Source organism: Corapipo altera, unplaced genomic scaffold (assembly GCF_003945725.1).
Source record: "Corapipo altera isolate COAL_440 unplaced genomic scaffold, ASM394572v1 54, whole genome shotgun sequence".
Classification (NCBI taxonomy): domain Eukaryota; kingdom Metazoa; phylum Chordata; class Aves; order Passeriformes; family Pipridae; genus Corapipo; species Corapipo altera.
The window spans coordinates 10,150,899-10,177,995 of record NW_020884902.1 but is presented as its reverse complement, the minus strand read 5'-3'; the positions used below and the strand labels follow the sequence as shown (position 1 = coordinate 10,177,995).

General features: G+C 46.0%; 1 protein-coding gene across 2 annotated transcripts in view; it reads left to right on the top strand.

Annotated features, from left to right (window-relative positions):
* The window catches only part of STAG1 (stromal antigen 1), a 161,500-nt gene that overhangs the window by 132,167 nt on the left and 2,236 nt on the right, over positions 1-27,097 (top strand). For both annotated transcript variants that reach the window (XM_027650696.1, XM_027650697.1), the window contains exons 21-33: positions 2,511-2,598; positions 3,768-3,848; positions 10,434-10,526; positions 12,864-13,038; positions 14,511-14,650; positions 15,735-15,836; positions 17,261-17,409; positions 17,969-18,097; positions 21,556-21,761; positions 23,984-24,155; positions 25,145-25,255; positions 25,845-25,959; positions 26,970-27,050. In XM_027650696.1, coding sequence (XP_027506497.1) covers positions 2,511-2,598; positions 3,768-3,848; positions 10,434-10,526; positions 12,864-13,038; positions 14,511-14,650; positions 15,735-15,836; positions 17,261-17,409; positions 17,969-18,097; positions 21,556-21,761; positions 23,984-24,155; positions 25,145-25,255; positions 25,845-25,959; positions 26,970-27,050 — 1,642 coding nt within the window. The remainder of the gene's footprint in view (positions 1-2,510; positions 2,599-3,767; positions 3,849-10,433; positions 10,527-12,863; positions 13,039-14,510; positions 14,651-15,734; positions 15,837-17,260; positions 17,410-17,968; positions 18,098-21,555; positions 21,762-23,983; positions 24,156-25,144; positions 25,256-25,844; positions 25,960-26,969; positions 27,051-27,097) is intronic.

Below are 27,097 nucleotides of genomic sequence, written 5' to 3'. Positions count from 1 at the left end.
TTCATCATTTAAACGTTTCCTTCCACATTTTCAGAATACAATAATAAATTTTCTAGAGATCTTCTGAATAGAACCCCTTGAGTATCTACTTGGGGGTTTTTTTGCCAGAATCTTGTAGCATTTTTTTCTGCCCTTGAGTACATGGAGACAATTTTTCTGTACTGACTCCAACCTAATTCAACTGTAAGAACTCTCCAGATGAAAGCACTATGTGTATAAGTGTGATCAGCCAGGGCACTTCCCAGACAGGTGAATCCATGGTCAGACCAGCACATCCTCTCTTCCTCATTTAGAAACCAGTTGCTTAGTCTTTTTTACGGTAGTTGGCCAGTGCATCCATCAGACTGAGTTTTACTCAGCAGTTTGCTATATCCAGAAAAAGTAGAAATTGTGAGAAATGAAACCTCACCACAGAAATTAGACTGTGTCCAGCACAGCTGTTCAAAGCCCAAGGTGCAGCTTCTCTCCCTTTGGGCCTCTTTATAAAGGGAAGCAGTTTTGTGGGTGCAGAGATCATCTCTTCAAAAAGAAACTTTTCTAAGCTGCTTCTTACCATGCTTTGAGAAACACTGTGGAACTGGTGCCTTTCCTTCAGCTGCCAGCTGTCTGGCAGGATGTGTCCCAGCAGACAGGACTAGCCAGAGGGATGAAAAAACTTCAATGAAATGCTGGACCTTGTTTTCTCTGGTCCATGAAGACCCTCTGACACGGAAGGGACTAAGGGAAAATTCTGTGCTGTGTGAATTTTCGTTCTGGGAGCCTGTGTGTCAGTCTGAAGCTCTGTGGGAATTGTGTGGTGTCCAGGGTACCTTTATAACTGTTGTTTTGATTGCCATGAAGCTCAGAAGAGACAAAGGGGTGCCAGAATAGGCCTAAATGTAATCTGGAGGCTCTTCCCAAAGGAAGTTTATATTGAAAAGCCCTGTGCAGCTTGCATGCAGTGAGACTTTTGGAGCTCTGGAAGCTGCAGAGCTCATCCTGGGATGAGCTGTGGGGCCCTGGCCCCTCTGAGCCCAGAGCTGAGGTGTCCCAGGGCTGGGGCAGTGGGACAGGGCCCTGTGCCAGCTGCCTGACAGGGTCTCTGACAGGAAAGGGTAGGGATGAGGCAGCTCTTCCTTCCATATTCTCTGTGGGATAATCTGTGCTGGTATCTGCCTCTGCACACCTCTGCACACTGCTTTAATTACAGTGCTGTAATTAAAGAGGGACCACTCTGCCCTGCTGCAGCTCTGTGATTTGCTGAAGCAGCATCTGTGTGCTTGATGTCACTGGGCCACTTCTCTGACACCTGTAATTTATCTATGAAACATTTATTTTAGTGCTTCACAGACCATCTAAGTCTGGGAAGTATTTTTACATTTTTTATGTTTTCATTTCCATTATTTTTTTAAAGTTTTCCTGTTGTTCTATTCATGGATTTGAATTGGAAGTTAAGATGCACCTTGGCTTAGTGACACACCCCTGGAGTGCAAATTGCACTTACTCTCAGCACGAGGGCATTCATTGTTGTGTTTGCTGTGAAACTTTTATCTGAGACATTTCCCAGGGCTGACATGCTCCAGAGTGGGAAGCATTTCATGCCTGGGGCTTCAACAGGATCTGAGCATTCCCAGCCCTGAGTTCACCCTCTGTCCCTTTCAGAATCAGAGAGTTATTCTTTCAGGCAGAGCAGAGCAGTTAATTATTCAAACCCAGCCAGGCAGCTCCAGAGCAGGGCAGACACCAAGGGTGGGCAGAGGGAGCATATCCTGGAGATGGAGGTGCTGGGTGGAAGGGAGCCAGAACCAAGAGGCTGCTTCATTTAACTTAGACTTGCCAGGTCAGTCTCAATATCCCTTCTTCCAGGTGAGTATTTTAATCAACAAGTTTCTGATTTTTCTGAGGTGGTTTGCTCTTTTATAGACATATTATAAACTTTCAAATTATCTCAGTTTAATTCCACTGCAGAAAAATGTGTTAAACCTAAATTTTCTTGTGAGAGTATTTTTGTCTTTCAGGCATCTTGATGTTTTGCAATTTCTTCTGTATTTCTCATTTCTGTATTAAAAAGCTGCTTCATGAGCTGTTGAGGTCTGTAAGGCTGTAGAGTGTTTGTTCCTTATATCATTTGTGTTCCTCTCACTGGTGGATCAGGTTGGTGCCACTGAAATGTGAAACATGAATGGGGGTAGCAGCACCTTTTCTGTCTCATGTACATCTTGTAAATCGTGCTCACTTTACATAGTTCAGGATATTTAAGATCTAGTGATAATGTAGGTTAGAGGGAAGATGATATAGAGGCAACACTGAGGAGGAGCTTGTCGCTGCACTTAGATGTGTGGAATGTAGAGAGTTTATCTCCTCCCTACAGAAATCCCATGAAGTAAAACGCTTTTCCGGATTATCAGAAAGCTGAATTTCTGCTTTTAGCCTGCTGTGAGCTGCCTGCTCAGCAGGCTGGGTTGTGTGAACTGTGCAAAGCCCAGAGCTCTCTGGATCTCAGCTCATCTGGATGTCTCCTCTCGTTGCAGTGCTCATGATCTCACCAAGTGGGACCTGTTCAGTAACTGCTACAGATTGCTGAGAACTGGAATTGAACACGGAGCGATGCCAGAACAGGTACAGCAACACCTGCCCTGCACAGTTGGCTTTCAGTTCAAGGCTTTAAAGGGTTTGGCTGTACAGAAATTCAGAAGATTAATGCACTGCACTTTGGTTATTTAGGGAAACCAGGGAGTTTTGGATGAACTTTATTTTGTAGGCAGGCACTGACTACAGGAGGTGAAAATTCTTGGATCGTTGAGCTACTTCCCTCACCTTTCTCATCTGTAAAGTAGGGAACAATTAATGTTCCTGGTTGGGAAAAGCAATGTACAAATCATGGTGTTTACACTGTAAACCTTGGCTGCAACTGGAATTACCACACATGATTGTTGTGCATTGAAGGTAAGATGGAAGCTTATGAACACCAGGAAAGAACATCATCCTAGTGAGGTTCTTCTAGTGAACAGATCTAGGACTTTGTTTCTTCTTAGTTCAGTTTTAGTTTCACATGGATAAGCATAGAAACCATCTCACGTTCTCCCAGGATTCCAGTTTAAGCTGCAGGATTCCTACTCCAACATTTAAGCACATTTTAAGTTCTAATTTGTTTTCTATTAGAAGACAGTTGTTAACTCTACCTCAGCTTCATTTAGAAAAAAAAAAATCTCAATTCTCACAAAATTCTGTGTAAGGCATTACCATGTGGCATGTGGGAGTCATGGCTCTGAGCTTGGGAAGAAAGTCCTGAAATCTGAACTCTCCTTAGTGTTTCTTCCTGAGAACACTCTAAGGGGTTTGAAAATTTTAGCACCTAATGGAGAGTTGAAATGTTAACAAGATACCATGGATGCTTTAATGGGCACCATGAATATGAGCCTGGTCTCCATGAGACAAGTTGTATTTTCTCCCTTTTTTTAGCAATTGGGCCATGTGTTCATTTGACAGTATTTGTGGGCTGGTTTAGCAGTGAAGCCAGATTTAAACAGCTGCTTTTGAACTGAGATACATATCTGTTGGGTTGTACCTCTGTCCTGCAGCATCACCTCTTGCTGTGCCCCAGTGCAGATTCCTGTTGTTTCCCAGCATTTCCACGGTGGTTTGTTCACCTGTAGTAGTCTGGTTTCTTAATACTTACCTGAGACCTGCTCCCCTCTCTTGGCCCCAAAATGCATTATAAATTTTCTCTACACTTCACTGCTGTGATATTCCCAACCCATGTGTTCTGTGTGTTCCTCCTGTTACAGATTGTTGTCCAGGCACTGCAGTGTTCCCACTACTCTATTCTCTGGCAGCTGGTGAAAATCACCGAAGGCTCCCCTTCCAAAGTAAGTAGAGATTTGGTCATGCACATTTTACTGATGAAACACATAATTTTATGTCATCTCTAACATGTGTAAAATGTTGGTGTCTGGTTTGTTCATATTTCAGGATCTATTTAACATCACATGCACGTGTCTAAGCTGTGCAAACAGTCTTTATCGAGATTTTATGGCAGCTGATTTTTACATTTTTATTGCTCAAGATAATTAATGCATTTATTGTGAGTCCAGCAGTTTGCATAACTGATAAGTGATGTTGGCAGTGCTGATGAATAGTTGTAAGAAATGCTGGTGATATGTAGACCACAGATAGCTTAATATTTATGTGTAGTTACCTTACTTACCTTTTAATTGCATCTTTTATGTTGCAGTAGAAATGTGAGGTACTGGCAGGAACAATTGCTAATAAAAAGAAGTGCACACAAGTGTAATGCAGGCAGGACAATGTAACATGTAACTTGTTTGTTAGACTGAGCTTTTCCAGGACCTTTCCTTAGCTCTTGTCTCACTCAGAGGCCAACATCCTGTCTTTTTAGAGCTTTTTCAGAAGTAATACATCAAATTAAAATGGTATGAAAACTGAAGTAATAATTGTACTTCCCCATCAGCATCAAAAAAAAAAAAAGATGCTCTACTAAAATGCTACTAAAACGAGCATTTTATGCACATAAAAATGATAAAAATGCATTGTAAATTCTTAGAGTTGTTTTGAATGCTGACCTGTATCGACATTTAAAAATAGCTATTAGAAAAAAAGAATAATTAGTTTCTTTATTCTGGCTTTCATTCCCATTTCCCTCTGCAGCCTCTTTCTTGAGCAGCAGGGCCCACCCTGCCTGGCTCTGGGTGCAAATGCCAGGACACAGAGCCTTCAGTGGGACTCCCATCTCCCTTCCCTGCAGGTCTCCAGGCTTTGAACTCACTGCAGTAAATTGCTGCAGTCCAGAACAGATGGTGCAGAGTGAGAGCTGTCAGCATGGGAAAGAGTTTCACGTTGTCTTGTGTCTAAATTACAGCAGAAGGAACGTCCTTCCCATGACCTGCAGCTGGGACTGACCCAGAGTGTCCCTGCCAGGCCGGGGCATTGCTGGGCTCTTGGTGTGGGACAGGGGGCACTTCCACTGAAAGGGAAGAGGCCTTTATTTATCTCAGTGACTGGGTCTTGCTTGTGGGCGAGTTCTGTGCCCATCTGGCTCTGCCTGCTTTTCCAAACTAGGGTGCATTTGTATGAGACATTGTTTCAAAGGTGAGTGCAGAACAACCTTGATCTCTTCTGGATTTCTGACACTGTTCTGGTCCATGTGAGACATAATGGAGCTCATAGGAATGAACTCTGAGGGTCCCTCGGGAATGGCCTTTCCAAGTACAATTCTGCTTCTGGAATCCTCCATGGAAATGGGAATTACCCTGACCTAGAGAGCTCTTACCAACCTATTCTCTGGGGTTTCACCCCACCCCTACAGAACACTGACTGTTGTGAGTGCTTGGTCCAAGGGAAGCTCTGTTTCCTGCCCTGCAGCCCCAGCTGTGCTCACAACAAACAGGGTGGAGAGGCACCACAGCCTTGGGGTGGCTGGAGCAGTTTGTTCTGGGTGGTTTTCTGTTGAACTTCCATTGTAGTTTGTTTGATCTGCACTGTATCTGTCATTTCATCCATTAGGAGATCATTTTACCCATGGCTGGTGTGTAAGCCATGACTGAGACTTGGAAATGGGCAGGCATTAAAGGGGATCACTTGAGAAGTGTGGGTAGACAAAGAAATAACACCAGGAGCTCAGAAGGAAAAATAGTGTCTTTCATAGGCATTTTTTAGGTATTCAGGCTTTTACAGGACCATTTCTGACCCAGTATTTTAATATGTAGGTCCATCCAGGTTTCTAGTGTTACTTTGCTGTACCTATAATGATCTGAGGGCAGGCTGGGGGTGGGGTGTAGCCTGAGGTGATATCTTTATGAGACCAATGGATACAGCTGTAAAAAGTAGAGAGGCTTTGGGACATGCAAGCCTTTCAGGTTTGAGCTGAAAGCAGAAGATTACAAAAAAACCCACAAGCTAAGAGCAATTGCTTGTTTTCTGTTTAGATACAAATTGGGTAAACTCTGAAAGAGAAGGAGAAGGTCGTTGGTACCTCTAGGGGGGTGAGAGCAGGGGAAGGTGAGGTGGTGAGAGTTACTGAGGGGAAAGTGGCAGCTGAGAAGTGGGGAAGGAAGGAAGATAAAAGATGGAAAGGCTAATGGGGAGAAAAGGATTTATAATGTCATAAAAGTAAGGCCTTGTTTTTCTGTATCCCACAGATTTATGAATTTTTGTTCCCAGTCTCATGTTTAGAAGATGATTTCTTAGATTTCCCTTAGGCATCCAGGCTGAGAGATCAGAGATGGGGGGATTGATTTGTAAGAACTGTTCATGTGCTACCAGCTGGGTCATTGTGTGAGTTCCTCCTGCCAGGAGGAGCTGCTCTGTTCCCCATGGTCAGGTCCCACTTAGGCATCCAGTGTATATTAACATTTTGGGATTGCCAGCACAGCAGTCAGGGGTGGGAAGAGGTGCTTGGTTTGGTCATTTCAGGCATATATTGGTAAGGTTTACATTCCTGAATCAGGGATGCTCTGCATCCAGCAGGTGTCATTTTAGTGCAGGGAGTTGGCAGGAGGGATGGGGGGTGCTGGGAACATTCCTTTCCAAGTGAAACTGTCCTGGGCATAAGCCCAAGCCCAGGCACACGAATTGCTTCCTGAGAGACACTTTCCAGTCCAGCTGTTGGGCAGGGTTTGGATTTGGGCTGCCTGCTGGAGTTCAGGTGTGTTGGTCTGGAGGCTTTGTAAGCATGGCAGGGGAGAACTCCACATTTGTGGTTTAGATCAGATCAGAGTCAGGTCAGTTCATTGATTTATTAACAGCACATAATGAAGGTGCAGTGAGTGCAGCACATCTGCAGGATAAGCACCAGGCAGACAGCAGGGAACCAGGACACTGGGCACTGATAGTGCTGCTGAGCAGCCACAAATGTCCAACTGCCCTCAGCTGCTCCAGGTCACTCCAGTCCCCTCCCCCGGACACACAGAGCTGTTGTTTCTCCAGGAGTTACCAGGGGGGTGCTCTGCAGATTCCCCCAGCTGGGTGATGCTGTTTGGGTTACAGCTTTGATCAGAGAGCTGAAGAGAGCGATACCACCATAAAAATGTATCAAAGACATTCAGTAGAAGGGTGATAATTACCACTCCAAATTCTCTGCCCAGTAACAAAGATTCCACCAGTTAAATGCAGCAGAGAGTTGGGGCAGAGTTACTCTAAGCCTCTTTCTCAAGGTAGCCTGTGGAGAAGTGGGTGCACTGAGGAGTCACCTTGGTGTCTAAAATCTGAAAGGAACAATTCATCACTAAAGGCAGGTTGCAGCAGGGAAGGGTGAAATGTGTAAGCCTTGAAATACCCACAGTGTAATGCTTGAGTCTTTGGTGGTCCATGTTCAGAGGAGGTTGAGGCTGTGGCTGTGGGGGCTCTCAGGGGCAGACTGGTGCTCTTGGAGGGGAAATAGTTCATCCTGTGGCATTTGTGGGAGCAGTCTGTTGGAGCCTGGAGAAAAACTGTTCTTCAGGTGAAAAGGGGTTTGAGGAGGGTTCCAAAGGAAGCTGGTCATTTCTCAGCAGGAGCTCTCTTGTTTGTAGATCTTGGGGAGCAAGTACCTCTGGAGGTAGGAGACTTGTGGGTTAACTCATACTAGATTTCTTCATGTACTCAATAAATCAGGTGCCCAGGACCATTGTCCTGTGCACTGGACATGTGTGTAATGAAAAGGAAATATTTGCAGAAGAACAGAGTCCAAAAACTTAGAGCAGTAACAAAAAAAGCATGAAGAAGAGGCAAGAGGGAGGTCAGAGAGCTGTGAGTGAGCAGCAGGCAGGCTGGCCAAAGGCACTGCTGTTGTAGTGTGGTGAGGAGAGGGGGGTTAAAGGGCAGCGTGGTGACCTGATGGCTTTTCATATTTGTATGGGCACAGTGAAAGGTGGCACAAAAAGCTGGAGGGAAGAAAAGAGTCCCAAGGTGCAGACAGTTGGACCATATTCCAGAGTCACACTGGAAGCTGGTGGCTTTTGGACCAAGCTGGAGAAGGGTGTTAACAGGGCAAATCAAGACTTCAGAGGAAAAGCAGTGGGCAAACAGGTAGAAAAGCACTGGGTCTGGTAGATGAATGTAGCAGACACACAGCATTTCTAGATGTCCTCAGTGGAAAAAACAAGCTTGAATTTAAAGCTAGGAAGTAGCTGCAGAGTTGGAGACACCAGTCTTGGGAGCAGTTTTTGGTTTTAGGTGGTGGCAAAGACACCAGTCCTTGCTGTCTGGCTCGTTCTGTTCCTGCCATGGACTAATTAAATGTGTGGTTTTCCCGAGCACCAAGAGGATGGTGAGATTGTTTCATACCAGTTCTCTGCTGGAGGCAGCAGGTCAGGGATTCACACCTGGAGAGCCTTGGCTGGGCCTGGGAGTGGTCAGACATTGAAAACCTAATTCATTTTCTTTCCTCCCATTTTCTGTTTTGGAAAAAATTCCCACTCTGTGGTAGTCTGGGGATTTCTCCAAGCTCAGAAGATCCCAGATGGCTCCCTTGTGCTGCTCTACTGGGCTTTCTCCTGCTGTCTGTAACTTTTCAGCAGGATACTGTGTCATGTGGTGCTGTCAGGAGGGAGAGTAATAAATAACATGTACCTATGTGTTACTCACTTTGACTGAAAGAAAAATGGGAGACGTTCTCATTCCGTTTTTAACCTTTATATAGGATTTTTCATAGGTTTTAGTTTCTCCGTGGAATTCATGAACATTGGGTAATTGTGATAGAGAGTAGGAAGCATTAAAGTGATTGTAATCCCTGTGTTAAAGGTGTAAATCAGAGTGAACTGATAAGCCTGGCACCAGTCCCAGGTAAAACCCTGGACTGGCAGATAGCAAACACAGCTGGTACAAGGCTGCAGGGCCAGGAGAGAAGGCTGGAACACATCAGGCTGCTGTGGGAAGATTGCATTGTTGATGGAGAAGTTTCTGTAAGACACTGGTACCACACTGCATTTCAGGGAATATTTGGATTCAGTGTCATTCATATTCAGTAGCTGTAAGCTGATTAATACAATAGGAAAACTTGCAAGTGAGAAATCCTTACTCAGTGGGATGGCTTCCACTGCATTCCAGGAGAGGTCCAGTGTGCTGAAAGCTGGTCATTTGTGTCAGTCCTCTGGGAAGGTGAAGTGAAGGCATTTAGGGTGGGGAGGATAGAGATCAGCTGGTAAACAAAATACAATTTAAAAAAAGAAGAGGCATTCTAATCCTGCCAAATGGAAGGTTGTATCCAGGAACAAGGAGGCTGAGCAGGGGGCAGCTGTGGCTTAGAACAGAGCAGAGCTGAGTGCCAGATCCTGTCGGGGAGGGCACTGCAGTGGCACCAGGGATCCGGGGCTGGATTGGCAGGGAAAAGCTGACAGGGAACAGCAGGGTGAGAGAACTCCCAGACCCTCAATGTCTGTGTCAGAACAGCACACTCACACTGGTGGAAATGGGAAGAGCTTCAGAGCCCTGGGGCCACTCGGGGTGCTTGGGCACCCTGGCAGAGCTGCTTCTGCTGAGAACCAGGATGGGAAACACAGGGACCAAAAGGCTTTTCACAAACACAGAACGATGAGATCTTGTGGCAGGAAGCACAAGGAAAGCTAAAACCAGGAATGAGAGCCAGGGACTGAACAAGCAGCAGGACTGGAACTTCAGCAAGGCAAACATTGCACGTGCAGGATGTGGGCTCCTGGAGTTTGGGTTGGATTTGCTGTGTAGGACGTGCTCCTTCCCCCTGGAAGCTGCTGAAGCATCATGGGGGAAGGGCTGCAGGAGCTCTGGATGTTCATTTGATGCCATTTGGGGTTCTTGTTTCCTGCTCGGTGTTGGGTTCATCACTGCTCTGAGATGAGCCCCTCTCTCAGTGTGTGCCTGTTCGTTGGTTCCTCTGGAGTCACTCCTGGCTCTCACAGGAGGGGCTTTTCTGCTGGTCCTGATTTCTGTTGCCATGTGGCCACTTGCTCTTGTCTTGTCACAATGTTCCCATATCTTACATTCTGGTTTGATTTGTTTTCCCCAGTTCATTTTGGTATCCATAAAAATAAGAGACTCCTCAGATTTCTGTGCTTTGCCCTCCCATCTCCCATGTCTGTGGGATAATATTTGTGTGGAGCTGGACACATTCATTGGTGTTTTATTTTTTTGTCCATGTTGATTTATCTGAATATGGAATTCTTTATAAACCACCAGGTGGGCTGACCTTGATGTATTCAACCTTTTGTTCTGAAACACTTACAATTTACATTCAATGTAAAATAGAGACAATTTAACTCAGGAATTTATTGTTTTATTTTTATTATTTATTACAGAGAAACTTTGGGTCAATCCTCAGAAAATTAATGGCTTTTTTCTACTCCATGCACCTTGAATAGCATATTTTTTCACAGCCTTTTTGTTGTATGTATGAAATCATCGCCATTTTTTTATTTTGCTTCCTCCTAGCAGTGGGGTTTTTTTAATTATTGTGCACTTTTCCTTTCTAATGTTGATTTTAGGACGACTTGTTGGTGTTGAGGAAAACTGTGAAATCCTTCCTGGCTGTGTGCCAGCAGTGTCTGTCAAATGTCAACACCCCAGTCAAGGAACAGGTAAGGGAAATGTCTGGCACATGCTTTTGGAAAACTGTGAAGGAATTCCTGGGTGCTCAGGCTCGTGTCCAGCTCCCACAGCTTCAGGCATCTGCCTCAGTCACCTGAGATCCCCTGGAGACAATTCCTGTATTAATAGATGGCAGTGGGCACTTTTGGAGGGTGGCTGAGACCTCCAATGGGCTGAATCTTTCTGGATTTTTTCCCATTAAATCAAAGGGCTTGTTGAAATAATTCAGTCTGTCTCTGAAGAACACTATAGCTGTTGTTTGTGAATATTCACTGATTCATGTCAGGTCTGTTGACATTTCATCTGTCTACAAATGGCATTTCTATCAGACTTCCCCAGATTTTGCAAAGACTTGCTGGCCTGTGGTATTTAAAAGATAATACTTCTTAAAAGACATTTTTGTTTCTTCGAAAGCAGGCTCTGCTTGGCATTTACACTCTGTTCTGCAGGCTGATAAATATAAATATTAAATGTTCAGAGATGTCAGCAGTTTATGTATGTTTAAACACTCGTGTCATTGGCTTCCAGCAGATTTACCTTTAGTAATTGGTTTTTAATATTCAGAGTAGTTACTCTTGGCATATTGTATTAATCTTCTATAATGTGAAAATATCACGTAGTTCCATGCAAATGCCACCCAGCACTGAATCCTTCCTGCCTCAGCCAAGGGCAGCTGGTCCTTCCCATGGCTGCAGGGACTTTGTTCCTGGTCTCTGTTAGCACCCACATTAATACATGTTCATGTACATTAACATGGCTTTGTTCTCTCATTGTGGGTTATTTCATTGGTAATTCAAACTTTCCAGAGAAGCTCCTTTGCAGTTCCCGGTTCTGGGGAAGTTTCCAGGTTCAGCCACACAAATCCAGGCCCAGCCAGGCCTGGAGAGAGCAAGTGTCCCTGTCAGAGCTGGCCTAGAGACTCCACAGGTCCCTCCCAGATAACTCTTCTGTGATTTTTGTTCATTTTCTTCCTTAAAAAGTACATTTCTGGGAGTACAGGACGACTTCTTGATCCTTTTGTTTGACTGGATTTTTTTGGAGAATTCTGTGTAAATTATAGTGTCTCCCTCCCATATTTGATCCTTAATCTGGACATTCTTTCCAGAGAAAGTCAATGTCCATATCAAAGGAGGGAAAAATATAGTAAGTATTTAGAGAAACTGGGCTGAAACATTTGAAATGTTCCTGGACTGGGTGAAATAAATACCCTGTGAGCGAGTGCACTGCTGCCTTTGTGTGGGGCCCAAACCAGCCCTACCAGAGCTCACCTGCTCTTCTTCAGAGGTCTGCAGGAGGATGAGCTTAAATTCTGCTGAGTATTGAGGGAGTCAGAGCAGTGAGATCATCCCTGAAATGAACCACAACCCTTCGGATCAAGTGGAGAAAAATCCCAAACACCTGCATCTGTTTCCAGGGAGCCAGCAGAACACAGTTGGCAGGTTTTAGAACATACTCCAAGGAATAAGTGAGCCCCTGTGAAGGTCAGCATTTGCAAAGGTTTCATTTGGGAAATATGTCAAGTTTTCAGAACCTGAGCTTAGAAACAGAGGAATTAAGAAGGTTAAAAAGTCCTCTCTAAAAGGTAATTGGGTGTTGAATGTGAGGTAGATGTTCCCAGCTGGCTGTGACACCCTCACAGGAGCCATTCGGGGGCTGAACAGTGTAACTGTGGTGCAGGGATGTGCCCAGAGGAGCCCTGGGGAGAAGGGAGGGTACTGAGAGCTGCCTTCTGTCCTCAGGTAACGAGGGTGTGACAGCAATGAGCAGAAATCATGGCCAGTTCTGCCCTGCTTGGCTTTTGTCTGGCTTTGAAAGCTGTGCATAGGTATTTCCTTTTTTTTTTTTTTTTGCAGGAATTGTTGATGAAATTCTGCAAGAATTTCTGTGCTATGGCTGCCTCTCTGTATTTTTGGGATCTGACAAGTGGCTCAGCTTGAATTTTCCCTCATAATGTTGTTCATATTTTTGCTTTGTTGGTCAAAAGAGGTGTTTTTTCTTTGCTACCAATTTGGCTGCAGCCCTTAGATGACAGGTAAATTTAGAGTTCTTTTCATAGAGAAGAAATGGAAGGTTAATCTGAAACCTCCAGGACGTGGAAGAGGTAGGAAGCACAGCTCCTCACACAGGAACCAAAGGCATTCCCCGGGCATTTACATTTTAGAGAAAATCCTTGTGGATACTTTTCACAGCACACAAACAACTACAACGAGTACAGTTTAAGAAGCCATTTAGTGATAGCAGGGGATATCTGGAAATGAAACCAGTGGTGTTTTATTTTATTTTGTATTTCTGTGACCTGCTCCTCACTCGTTCCCTTTGCCTTCCAGGCTTTCATGCTGCTCTGTGACCTGCTGATGATCTTCAGTCACCAGCTGATGACAGGGGGTCGGGAAGGGCTGCAGCCCTTGGTGTTCAACCCAGACTCAGGCCTGCAGTCAGAACTGCTCAGTTTTGTCATGGACCATGTCTTCATTGACCAAGATGATGAAAACCAGAGCATGGGTATTCAAAGCTTTCATATTCTCTACTTAGTTTTTTTTATAACAGACACAGAAGAAAGGAGAAAATGGAGTTTTCTGATCAGTTTGCTCCAACGTGTTCAGAAGTATCCCTTCTTTATTTTTGGGAGGTCTGAATGTGAGATATGTGACAGGGCTTCAAGGGAAAGGAGTACAATGGAACAGCACATAGAAAAGAAATCCTTCAGAGTTCCCAGAGTTACAGGATCCTGAGGGCAAACCTTGGCAGCAAAGCTCTAAACAATGAAGGCCTGAAGAAACCGATGCCACTAAACAAACAACCCTTGTGCTCCTCCCTCAGAACAGTCAAATCAAGCTGAGGACATCACTGGTGTGGCTGGAGACTGGGAAGGTGCCTGGGACAGTCTGGACACCTGGCACTGGTTGCTCTGGGCCAGGAACCAGCATGAGAGGAGGGGCTTTGAGGGACCCCATCTCTGCTCCTCCCAAGGATGGCTCAGATTAGAGGGGGTAGGTTGAGGGGCCCCATCTCTGCTCCTCACAGGGATGGCTCAGGGTTTTGCCTCTCAGTCAGGCAGAGGCAGATTTGTCATTTAGGCCTGGTTTTAAATAACCTGGTGCTGCTGGGGTCTGCTATAATGCCTATTTGTTATATATATAGGTTATAATAACCTAAATGCAACTACAGAGGTGTCCAGTGTCTGAATCCTAAATAGTTTTGGACAAGAGATGAATTCCCAGTCACACTATGGGAAGAGCTGCTGAGTGAGTGCTGTAGTGCTCTTTTGGGCACATCTTCTGAATTTCTGCTGTACTCAATTACTTGTATGTCAGCAGCACACACAGGGACAGCCATGTATGGAATTAAGGTCTCAGAGAATGCATTCTTGCTCCAAAGGGGGTTATGTAAGTTGTGGAATATACTTTTATTATACAATATAATACTTAACATTTTATGTGTGTAGTTTAATTTTCATTCACTGAGTGAAGTCTTGCATGGGGACTGAATACTTCTGGCATTGCCATTCAATGTTAATGCTTCCTCCAACTGGGTTTTACTTCCTATTGTTTAGAGCCATTGATTTCACATCTGAAAATCCAAGGCAGGCAGTAGAAGCATTGCTGCTTCTAATTTTCCTTTTGTTAAATATTTATAGCTTAGTAAGGTAATGAAGCAGCTCCAAAAGGCCTGTGTTTGAGAAGTTAAGCAAAAGCATTCAGCAGGAAAATGAGTGACTCAGTCCCATGTGGGTCATGTCCAGGACTACTCAGGACTATGGATAGTCCTTGGTCAGTGGTGTGTCATGTTCCTGAACTTCCCTGGGAGTTCTGAAGTAGACAGGGCTCAAGAAGGATCACTTTTAGTTTTAACTTCCCCAACAATCCTTCTCGTTCATGGTCAAGAACTGATTTTTTTCTGAAAGCTCCTTTTCCCTAACGTTGCTTTGAAACATAAGTTACTTACAAACATTTTGTTGTTGATGGTGCTTTCAGAGGGAGATGAAGAAGATGAAGCCAACAAAATAGAAGCTTTACATAAGAGAAGAAACCTCCTGGCTGCCTTCAGCAAGCTGATCATCTACGACATTGTGGACATGCACGCGGCAGCCGATATCTTCAAACACTATATGAAGGTACAGCCCTGGGCATCCTCCCCCCAGTGCCAGGGCTCCTCTTTCCATCCCTTCCAGGGCAGTAGGTAAAGGTCAGCCACTTCCAAAAGCCTTTTCAGCCTTATTTGATTGTTTTGTAAGAATTTTTCCTTTCTGACACCTGCAGCAAAGCACTTCCTCTGCCGTGTAGCAGCTGTGCTTTAGTTAACTCAGCACCAAAAGCTGGTCCTGGGAGGTGCTGAGTGTTTCCAGAGAGGCTCCTGCTCCTCAAATTCATCCCTAGAGTCCACAACAAGTTCTCTGTTCGATGTCATGTTTCCCTGGCGGTCTCCCAGCTTGGTGCTTGCCATAAGGAGGCAGGTTTTTTGTGAGAGAGAGTTGTTTTAAACAGGACAGCAGTAAAAAAACAGCTCTGTATAGTACTGCTGCAAGTGGGGATGTCTTAGAATACAAACTGGAAGGGTCTCTACCAAAGAAGGCAGGAGCAGCATTTCAGAGGGAATGAAAATAAGTGGCTGCAAATGCAGAAATATTAATGAGGCTGAAAGAATACTTTGGGAAAAAATCTGTTCTCAGCCTGGAAGTTTTAATGACAATACAGGCTTTTCTCCCCAGATGGTCAGATCCAGAGGCTGTGCTTTCCAGCAACCACACAAAGAAAATGAGCACTTCAAGCTGACTAATTCCTCCCTTTTGTGGCCTCAGTGAATCCCTCCCTTGGCCACCCTGCTCCTCCCTGTCCATGAGCTGCACACACAGGCTGGCTCTGCTCTCACCCGCTGCTGGAGGCTGGGCTGGGGCAGTGGCTTGTTCTTCCTTAGAACTGGCAGCCATGGGCCTTCATCAGGGACTTAGTTTGGGGCAGGAAATACTCTTTTGTTTGTTTTTCAACATATTTGTTACCAAAGATAATAACAAACACAGATGTTCCCTACTTTAGCACTGGGTGCAGGTTAAATTTTCATATCTGGATTTGAGACTAATTTTTTTTTTGCAACTGCTGCCTTTTCAAAGCAAGAATTACAAATAATCTTTCTCTTGGGAAAACTATAAGAAATTGTATAAGAGGTTCAATATAAAGAGGTTTCTTTCACATTTTTCCTAGTACTACAATGACTATGGAGATATCATTAAGGAAACCCTGAGCAAAACAAGGCAAATTGATAAAATCCAGTGTGCAAAGACACTCATCCTCAGTTTGCAACAGGTAAGAGTGTTGATTTTTGTTAGAAATGCTCACTGCAGACAATCCTGGGCAGGCTTTCCTCTGGTGCCCTTTACGCAGAGCACAAAGGCTGCACTTCTGGGAGGAGATTCTCTTATTCCCAGGTCAGGCTGTCCCTGTCCTCTGTGTCAGTAACCCCTGTCTCCATAAACCCACTCTGGCAGAGCTTTGGTCACACAGAAATGGCAGGAAGGGAGAGAAGAGCCTTGAAGGCAGTTTGGTCCATTTGGTTCATGGAATTTGCTTACTGCTCCCAAGTGAACGAGAATTAGGATGACTGTTGCTTATCATTTGCTGAGTTAATGCCTATTCCTTACATTTTGTCTAAATACTGATTGATTTTTGAGATTTCAAGCTAATTAAGTCTTCCAGTATTGTTAGACCTGTTTTTTTCCCCTGAAAAAATTTGCTTTCCATCAACCGTAAGTTACTGGGTTGATGATGAAATGCATCTGCCAACACTAAACACCACTCAGGCCCTTGAAGTACCAGCTACAGCCATTGCACAGGGAAATTACTACTGCAGGTTAGAGGTTCTCAAATCAGCTGGGCCTCCCAAAATTCACTCCAGAGTACTGAGGGATTTCCTGCAGCATTCTGGAAGCTGAGATCTGTGAGAACTTGAGAAAAACAGATGTACTTCCAGAAGAATCGGTGAGCGTCAAAGCAGCTCCTGTGTTTAAAACTTGGAGAGGAGGAAGCCAAGTGCCAGAGATCCATCAGCTAAACATCAGCTCAGGAAAAAATAATGAGACAGGCTCTTTGCAAGGGCCTGAGTGAGAGGCACCAGCCAGGAGGAATTTGTCAAGCAGGAATCCTGTCAAATTAAACTGTCATTAATTACATGGTAGCAGAGCTTGTGGAGATCAGAGGAACAGTAGATGTAATGCAGCCTGATTTAATATTGTCCCTGACACTGTCTCCTGTGATGTTCTCACCAGCAGCTCAGGGAAACGTGGTGAAAATGGCAGTGCCAGGGGGAGACAGAACTGGCTGGAAAACCACTGAGAGTTCATTCTTGTCCTGGGGGTCAGAGCAGCAATGCTGGGCAGGCAGGATGTGGAACATTCTGAGGACAGGCTGGTCTGATGGGTGATGGGGGTTTAGAGAACAGCAGAAGGGTGCAGGACTTGCCTGATGAGCTGATGGGACCAGGAGAGATACTGTTCAGGGAAGGGGGTTGCAGGACTCTCTCTGAGTTGTTGTCCACACAAGTACAAGGTGGAGCAACTTGGCAAACAGCAGTTGGACAGAGGAAATCCTGGGAACTGACGCTGACTCTGTTATGTCTCAGTGAAAAAGTCCCTGCAGTGGCCACTCTCAGATGGAAGAGGTGAAGAACACAAGTCTTTCCCAATAAAAGTGTTTGTGAGCTCACAGGTTTTACCCACTGCTCCCTCCTGCAGCTGTTCAATGAGCTGGTCCAGGAGCAGGGGCCCAACCTGGACAGGACCTCTGCCCACGTGAGCGGCATCAAGGAGCTGGCGCGGCGCTTCGCCCTCACCTTCGGCCTGGATCAGATCAAGACAAGGGAGGCGGTGGCCACACTGCACAAGTGAGTGGTGGTAAATAAACCAGATTTTTATATTACCTGAGGTTAAAGCTTTTGTTCAGCGTGCCCTTTGTAAAGGTATGTGATCTTAACAGGTCCTGCAATAATTGTGTGTGTGTTTTCTGGTTTGTGTGGAAAAATGATGGGGGGGGGTGCATGGATGTGTGTGAAAAGGAAGGAAAACCAGCTGCTACCTAATTATTGGTTGGAATTGATTGGATTGGCCATGTTTGTTTAGCTCAGGTAAAGCCACTGGTGTTGTACACACTCGTGTGGGTTGTGTCTAACAACTGGGGATGGCTCTTGGTCCCACACCACTGGGGATTCCAGAGGCACTGCAAAAAGAATTCCAAAAATATTTTGGAAATCTTTTAAAGGAGATTGAAGCTTTTTATGTAACTGCTGCATAGGAAAGTATAGAAAGGTGCTGCTAAATTCAAATTACGACTGGGCAACTTTTTATTTTGTTACAAATGTCTTCATGGAGTGCTTAGTTTGGGGCAGGAAATACTCTTTTGTATGAATGTTAATGTCTGAGCATGTTAATGTTTCTTTACTGTAGGGATGGCATAGAGTTTGCCTTCAAATACCAGAACCAGAAAGGACAGGACTATCCCCCTCCAAACCTCGCTTTCCTCGAAGTGCTCAGTGAATTCTCCTCCAAACTCCTGCGACAGGACAAAAAGACTGTGTAAGTAATCTCTGTGTCCTCTCTGGCTTCTCTGGGCTCTGCCATCCCTGGGAGTGTGTTCCAACAACCTGCCAGGGGCTGTAGAAAATCTCAGGAAGACATTTCACATACACACTTACTCATCACTTTGTACTTCAAGGCAATAAAAATAAATGGGAAAAGGAAAATCAGGTCCACAGATGAGGTGAGTTTGAGACCTCCCAAAACAATGTTCTTTAAAATTTCCCATGGGGCACTGAAAATAAAAAACAGTCTTTTTTTCAGGCTAGAAGAAAAAAATTAAATGTTACTAGTGCAGGGAAATTACAGTCTGTAACCATCCATTTCTGCTGGATATTTACAGGAAGTGTAAACAGGTATTTGTTGTTTATTTTAATATATTGGAAGAGGTGTTCAGTCAAACATCAGCCAAGCACTATGTGCCCAGTGTAGAACTGAATTAATTGAGTAACTTCATGGCAATTTAAAAACTGCAATTGCCAGATCTGCTGATTTATGGTCATAGGTATCTTTCCAGTCACTTTTGTGACTAGGAGTGTAAGTCATAAATATCAACTATAAATACCTCAGCTGACTCTTTCTGTCAAGCCTTGCTGTAGTTTCTCTGGGAAGACATTTGTTTTAAAGGACTTTGCTGTTAGGGTTAAGAATTATGAGTGTTATGGTTTGATATGTTATCTGTGTGATAAGAAATACATCCTGGGTAACTTTGTATAATTTTTATTGTACACACACTTGAACCCATTGAACTTTTCCTTTGTGTCAATAATTTGTCAGTTCAGCAAACACTGGGATGATCCAGCTGTTAAACTTGGCACTCTGTGGAGCTGCTCTTCACTGGTACATCCTGGAATCTTGTCAGCCTCTGTCCTGTTCTTCAGGACAGGACTTAGGGATAACAGGATTTTATGGCTGTAGGTTCTCCTCCCTGTTGGTCTAAGTGCCATTGGGCTGTTTCCTGTTTAATTAGTGTCCTTTCTGTGCACTCCTCCCTTCTCCCAGGTTTCTGCAGTGTCTGACCTGTGCAGTTCCATCATTCTGTACCTGACAGTCTTAATTTAACCTGATCCTGTGCATGAAATTTGGTTCTTCAGGACACTTTGTTCCTCCACGTTCACTGTTGCCATTTAAATTGCTTCTCCAAGGTTCTCCTGCTCACTGGTGCCCACACACACAACCACTGGCTGCTCCTGCAGGACTGGGGTGGAGCCCATTTCTCCTGGTTTTGTCTGCCTTTACTGTAGTCATCTGTTTCTGAGCTGTTGACCTCAGCTGAGTCAGATGATCAGGGAAAAGAAATAGGTCCCCTAGAGCATGATTGACCTGCTCTGTGCTACATTGCTGCTTTAGGGTGAGCTCAGAGGTGCCCTGGGTGCCCCTGGCTGGGGTGACCATGAGCACAGTCAGTATAGCTGCCTGTGTGGACAGATTTCCTTGGAGGTGCCTCCCTCCTGCCCTGACAGGCCTGTCCAGGGTACTCCTCTGACAGGAGACTCAGCTGCACTGGAATGTAGATCTACCCTTCTCTGCAGCTCCTCCAATGCACAGGGACCTCTCCCCCTCCCCAGGGGCTGCCTGGGAAAGGTCTGTGACCCCCATGTGAGGGATCCCTCTCCTCCTCCCTGCCCAGGGACCCTCCCCAGCTCTCCCTTGGGAGCCACATGGGCTCAGGAATGACCCTCACAGTCCCACGAGCATGTGGCTGCTTGTGCCAGCAGTTCTCCAGCTTGGAATGGGACTGAAGAGTTCATTTCCTGCCTCCAAACCCAACTTACCTGCCCAGCACACCTGGAATGGGACTGAAGAGTTCATTCCCTGCCTCCAAACCCAACTTACCTGCCCAACACACCTGCACGTGTCACCTGCCCTGGGCCAGAACAGCCTTCCTGGCAGTCCAGCACAGTCCTCTTCCACAGGGCTCCTCCTCCCTCCTGCTTTGCTACTGGGTTTTTATCTGGGGGAAGAAAGAGAGATATTTCCAGTTTGGGAATGAAGCAGCAACATCGGTTTCATTTCGTTTTCCTGTCGTGTTTATTTATTTGGCTTCTTGTTTTCTGAGTGACCTCCGGAATCTGGGAGAGCCATTTAGGGATCTGTTCACATCTGTGGATTTCATATAAAACTGTACACTTAAAGTGCCAGACTCATAGAGCTGGGGAAAAAAATGTATACTAATGCTTTATACTAAATGTTTGTATTTATATATTTATGTAATAGCCAACTATTTACTGATGTTTTATACTAAAATCCACATGGCAGATACAGAGAGGGAAATCCTGAGGAATTAGTTTAGGACAGAAGAGAGGTGATTGTCCTTGGAGGCATTTATTTCCATTTATTTCTCTCAGAGACTGTTGGCTTAGACCAGACACTGACTGATGGGTGTCAGATGAGGTGGAGCCACAGTATTGGTGTTCTTACTCCTGGAAATTCAGAGTTTCTCTCTTTGTTGAAGCTGGTAAGAACTGCCACTGTGAAGCTCCTCCAAAATGCTGAGCACAAGGTGTCTCATGTTTAGCATCTGGGCAGTAAAAGACCCCAAGTGGTGTCATTTTCCTCCCTCACAGTTTGGCACTCGAGTTCTGTAAATAGAAATGGAGGCAGAAAAACTTCTTGCTTTCCAAGATGCTTCTTCAGGTAGATTCTCTACAGTCATGAAGCACTCGAGTTGTACTGTTTGGTTCTGTAAAGACAATAAACCAAGAAATTCCCATTAGTGCCAGGTTTGGAGGTCACTCAGTGAACATATGAAAGGGGAAGAAGAAGTGTTCACAATATTGAATAAAACAATAAACAGGAACCTGCTGTTTCTTGAGCAGAGTCATTCACTGAATCAGAACAGAATCCCATAAAAACTGGATGTGATTGTTGCCCAGGCATGTCCAGTGTGGCTCCTTGTCCTCTTCTGAACAGGACTGTGGAACAACTCCAAGCTGCCATGAGCTACCAGAGGAAAATCTTGCATTTCCTGTGGAATGTGTGGGGGTGACTCCACTGCTGCCAACATGGCAGGGTGGTTTTTGGAGGCAGTGGTGACTGAAGGGTGCAGGAAGTGGTGCTGCAGTTACCTGAGTTCCCTTGCCAATCCTGAATGTTTGCCTTTGCAGCCTGAAACTCGTTGGAGTCACTTCTATGGACCTTTGCATGTTCATTTTAGGGATCACTTCCAACACCATAATTAAATAACCCCTGGACAAAGAAAACAACTTGTGTGCCCCCCAGCCCAGGGGGGGAGTTTGGTTCCTCCCTGCAGTTAACATGTGTGCACTGGACTTCTCCTGGCAATGGCCCAGATGTTCAGACATTTTATGGAAAAGTAACCACTTGTGTTTGAAGGAACCCTTGTCCTTGCCCCGGGATGCCAGAGGATGCCCTGCAGTGGTGGCTGCAGTGCAGCCCGTGTGCTGGCACAGTGGCAGTGCCCAGGTTATCCAGAGGTCCTTGTCTTGTGTTTGCAGTCACACCTACCTGGAGAAGTTCCTGACGGAGCAGATGATGGAGAGGAGGGAGGACGTGTGGCTGCCCCTGATCTCCTACAGGAACTCCCTGGTGACGGGCGGGGAGGACGACAGGATGTCAGTGAACAGCGGGAGCAGCAGCAGCAAAGCCTCCTCCGTGAGGAACAAGAAGGGCCGACCCCCCCTCCACAAAAAGAGAGTGGAAGGTTTGTCTGGGTGTCTCCACGTGTGTGTGTCACTCTGTGCCTGTGTCACAGCTCTGCTCCTCAGGAGCCCTGGGGCTTCGTTAGTTAATGCAGAAATACAGGATATTTTCTCTGTGGAGCAAAACCAAGGCATCTGTTCTGCAAGTTCTGTTGGGCTTGAACGTGTCCTTATGGGAAATACCCTGTTCTTGTTTGTCTGCTCCAGAATTGGCTGGTCAGAACTGCTGAAAGTTGTTCCTGCCCTTGGAGAGGTGTGGAGTGACCTGCACTACTCCCTCCTCACTCCTGGACTGCTGGTGTTGTGCCTGTGCTCCCTCTGGGGCCGCTGTGCATTCACAAGGAGCTGCAGAAAAGCCAGGCAGAAATTCTCCTGTAGGTCTCTGGTTTTGCAGGACCACTGGAGAACAGTAAAAAGACACCATTTTTGTTAATATGTGTTGATATGTGTTAATATGTGTTGCTATCCAGTGTCTGTGTTTACTCTTTCTGAGACTTCAGGCATGTCCATCAGGAATTTGGCTGGGACAGCAGATTTCTTACAAGGCTACATCTGTTCCTGGTCAACCTGTGTGACCTGTGTGCACTTTTGTGAATATTAATTTACTGTTCCACTACAGAGTAGGTGTAAGTGGGATCTTTAAACTTCAGGGGGTTTTCAGGGTCAGTGTCTATGATAGTAACTCCTTAGGGAGGAATCTAAAGCCAGTTTGCCTGAATATACAGCAAGTTCCCAAAATACTCCTCTGTGTGTGTACAAGTGTGCCCCTCTGCACTTGTCCAGCCTGATCCCTTCTCCCCTGCAGCCTCTCTTCAGTCCTGCACCGGCTCCTATTCCTCACAGCCAGCCTGGAGTGTAGGGAAACACTGGTCCCTTCCCTCAGACACTACTTTCCTTCCTTCAGGATGCCAAGATTTTCACAGAATTCAACTGCTGAGGTTTCTTTCTTTCCTCTTGATACCATTTTCATTCTATTTTATTGTATTTTGCCAGTATCCTTTTTTTTTCCCTGGGAAGTGCAGTAGCACCTTTGCTTCCCTATAAGGCAAATCTCAGCCTTCTGACATAGTTTTTAGGCATTATTTGCCTCTCTTGTGCTCTTTGTGTCCCCTCTCCTCAGTGATCAATAGAAGGACAATTGATTTCCAACACTTTGCATTTGAGTAGCTCCCTTATTTTTTTCTCTTTCTCTTTAAAGGATCTAAAATAAGGGCAAGGTCACTGCAGACACTATCCTGGCACCAGAGAACCATATCCAGTCCCCTCTGGTTCCTTTCTGCCCTAAATGCAGGACATTCAGGGTTCAGCAGGCTGGGCTTGAGGACACTCCCTGTTGCTCCTGGGAGCAAACGTGCTCTGGGACATTTCTTCCCGGTGCCTTGAAGGAATCAATAGGATTTTTTTAAAAAATCCCTAACATAAAAGAGATTCAAAGGTAAATTCAAGAACAAACAGGCAGCTTTTTAGACAATCCTAAAGGGTAGTAAAAGGCATAGGAAGAATGAACAGATCCATGGAGATCCCCATGTCCTTTCTCACCACACGTCCTGTCAGAAAATCCGTGATCTTGCCGTCTCTGTTCCCATCTCCCCTGTAACTTGCGTTGCTCCAGCAACTTCCTTTTTTTCTCCATATGTCTGGCTGCACTTGCCTGCTCTGTCCCACTCTCCTCAAGTCTCCCCTGTTCCCTCTTCTCTGCTTTGCTCCCTTCCCAATCCCAGCACATCTCAGCTGGACCTTCAGTGCCCCTGAAATTCTGATCCCTGTGCCCAGTGCCCTCTCTCTGCCCCACTCGGATGTTCTGACTGATGTCTCTAAGGGTCTGGGCTGACCACAGTTTGGGGTTTGTGCTCCACCCTCATCCTGGTGTTTACCTTTCCCTTGGTTGCTGTACACATACGAGATTACCAGTTTTATGTTGAGATTGTAAACTCAGGGATTGGGAATTACCTTGGTTGGATGTGTGCAGGATGCCCAGCAATGGAGGCAGCGCTGCCGGATGGTTTTGTTTGCAATAACTTCTGTGTTTGTTCAGTGTTCCTATTTTAAATTGCTATTATTGCTGGGAATAGCTGGTAGTAATACTTAGAAGAGCAGAATATAAAATTAGAGCTGAAAAACTTCCCATTCCAAGCATTTTCCCAGCTGATCCCTCGGTGCACACATGTCTAATGCTGCCCTGCAGTTACCAGGAGTGCAGCAGTGATTTCAATGTTGTCTCCAGATGAGAGCCTGGAAGGCTCCTGGCTGAACAGGAACGAGAACATCCACACTCCAGGGGCACTGCAGGCACCACAGCTCACCTCCACTGTCCTGAGGGAGAACACCAGGCAAATGGGGGAGCAGATCCAGGAGCACGAGTCGGAGCAGGGATCTGAACAGGACTTTTTACACAAGTAAGTGCTGGAATTGCAGGATTGAATACAGGGAGCCAGGCAAAGGATTTGCTTATGACTTACACAATAGTCTTAGCCTGTGGCCCCATGGATGCAGTTTTCTTTGCAAAACCACCTGAACATGCCTTGGCTATAGCTCAGCAAGACTTCCATTCTCTTCAGGTCCCAGGAAGACTATGTTGCAATGAAATAATAGTAGAAATTGCTCATGCTAATATTATCTCATAGCATAACCCCACAGTTGTGGTTAATCCTCTGAATGTTTGTGTCCCTGGGCTGGATTGAAGTGTTTCTCTAGAAGACCTGTAGATGTTCTTCTCTCCCCCCACCTGCTGTCATTTGAGGTTCTCTTGCTGAACTCAGGGGTTAATCCTGGCCAGAGGAATGGTTGGTCTCGGCTGTTTTCTCATGAAACACAGCCTGGTGTGGCTCTGGAAGGGCTGCACTGGCCTTGCTGCTGTTCCCTTGTACTGGGCACAAATCCCCCCAGAGGCACTGCTGGCTCTGCTGGGTTTAGGGGGCACTGATGGTGCAGCCTGGCAGGGTGAGGAACTGGCCCTCAAAGTGATGCTGATCAGGGTCTGTGTGTAAAAACAATCTGGTTTTCATGTTGTGGAACGTTTTAAAACGTGTCCATTATTCATTTGGCTCTATTCTTGCTCGTATTTTGCCTGATCTGAGACAGTGAAGTAGGATTTAATAATAAATTGTAGCAGTGCTCCCACTCCAGGTGCCTGTTCCCAATGAAGGAGCAATGTCAGTGTTTCCCATACCTGGTTTTATTGCAACGATTAATGGATTTCTTTGTGCGTGAACAGTGAGAGGAGCCAAGTTGTGGAAGGGAATCCAGAAGACATGTACAGTGATGAATGTGATTTAATTACCCTGATCTGAAGCATGGCCATGGCCAGACACAGAACTTGGAGATAGATGCTGTCTATAAACAGCCAGCTCAGAAGTGTCTCTGTCCTGACGCTGTCCCATGTCAGTCCCCAGATGCAGATCTCGTGGCTGGGCCAGCAGAAGCTGGAGGATCTCAATCGGAAGGACAGGACAGGAATGAACTACATGAAAGGCAGGACTGGAGTAAGGCACGCAGTGTAAGTGCTCCCAGTGCCCCCCTGTCAGAGCCTGGATGGGACAGCGGGGCCGAAATGGGACCCTGCCTGTCCCTGACAGCAATTCCTGCTGCCCTGAGCCTGCCCTGGGCCCTGCACAGCGTCTCCAGCCAAGGGTTCCCCCTGAGCAGGGATGGAGGAGCACACATGGGGAACACTGAAGCACCACGTGCTCTGGTGCTCATCCCACCCAGTCCTTCAGGAATCCTTACAGTCTTAGAAACTGGGCTTGGATTCACTGCTGGATTGCCAGGGATTTACCGTGATCCTGGCAAGCAGTGTCACTCCTTCTTGGAAAAGGGCAAGCAAACACAGAGAGGTTATTGCCCTGTCCTTGTTGAGGGCAAATTTGATTCCTGTTTGTATTGCAGTTCCATAGGACTTGCTGCTTCAGCCTCTGCCAGTGCTGGGGTGGGTTTTACGGACAGTTTTCCTCCCACTGATATTAGAGAGTGTGGCTTTACTCAGAATGAGGGTTTGGGGGAAGCCATTAAAGGATAGACTTTTAATGACAAAGATGATGGTTGGGCAGTTTAGGTGCCTGGAAATGACTTTGTCTTTGTTTGCTCAGACGAGGTCTAATGGAGGACGACGCTGAGCCCATCTTTGAAGATGTCATGATGTCCTCACGAGGTCAGCTAGAGGACATGAACGAGGAGTTCGAGGACACGATGGTCATTGATCTGGTCAGTAAATCTCACTAATGGCAAGTTCAAAAAGGTTGAAAGATAATTTAGAAGGAATTTTAGATGTGTCAACAAAAATTTCCAAAGTTTTGAGCCTGATTTCCAGCTGCCTGAGTGTTAAAGAGCTGCAGTGCTCCAAATGCTCCCTAGAGTTCCTTACACTGGAAGTGCTCCCAAACAGGTCCTGTCATCACTGGCAGCCCCAGGTCCTTTCAGGTGCTGCAGTGGCTCCAGGCAGGAGTTCCTTTGCAGCACTTGGAACTTTCCTGGCCTCCTCCTCTGGAATGAGGGCTTCCTTGGGAAAAGGGAGAAGGGAGCAGTTTGCATTTCACACACCACTGTTTTTAAGCCTTCCTGTTCCTCCTTTCATATCTGCACAGTAAGGCAGAGGTTACTGTAGGTAGGACTGGGCTGTAATGCCTTGGAGAGAGAATTTAGGTACTGATTCAGTTGCAGCTGCTGAACAGTGAGGTTACTGCCAGCATTCATGGGATGGCCAAGGAACAGCCAAGGCAAGGAAGGGAAGGAACTGATCAAGCCAGTGCAGCTCACATTTACTCTTGTGCTCTTGGGGAAGGACACCACCAAGGGTGTGTTCCTCAGAAATATTACAGGATCTTATCTTCAGTACCTTTTTTGTTCTAAATCCCTTTTTGACCATGTCAGGGCTCAAGTTTCACCATAAACTGAAAAGCATCGAGACAGTTAAGAGAATTTCAGTGCAGCCCAACAGAGCCCAACATCCCTAAGTCAGCAAAAGCCTTAGGCAAGTCCTTAACCATGAGCACAGACTTAGACTGCAAACAGCCTCTGGGGTGTGCAGTCCTGGGCCAGGGCCCCCCTCAGTGTGGGAGCTCCCTGGCAGGGGAAGGTGCCCTGGCAGGGGAGGGTGCCCTGGCAGGAGAGGGTGCCCTGGCAGGGGAAGGTGCCCTGGCAGGGGAGGGTGCCCTGGCAGGAGAGGGTGCCCTGGCAGGAGAGGGTGCCCTGGCAGCTGTCCCCTCCTTTTGCAGCCGCCATCGCGGAACCGGCGGGAGCGCGCGGAGCTGCGGCCGGACTTCTTCGACTCTGCTGCCATCATCGAGGACGACTCAGTAAGGCCTGTGTGTGCTGTGCCCCCCCAGCCCTGCCCCCGGCCCCG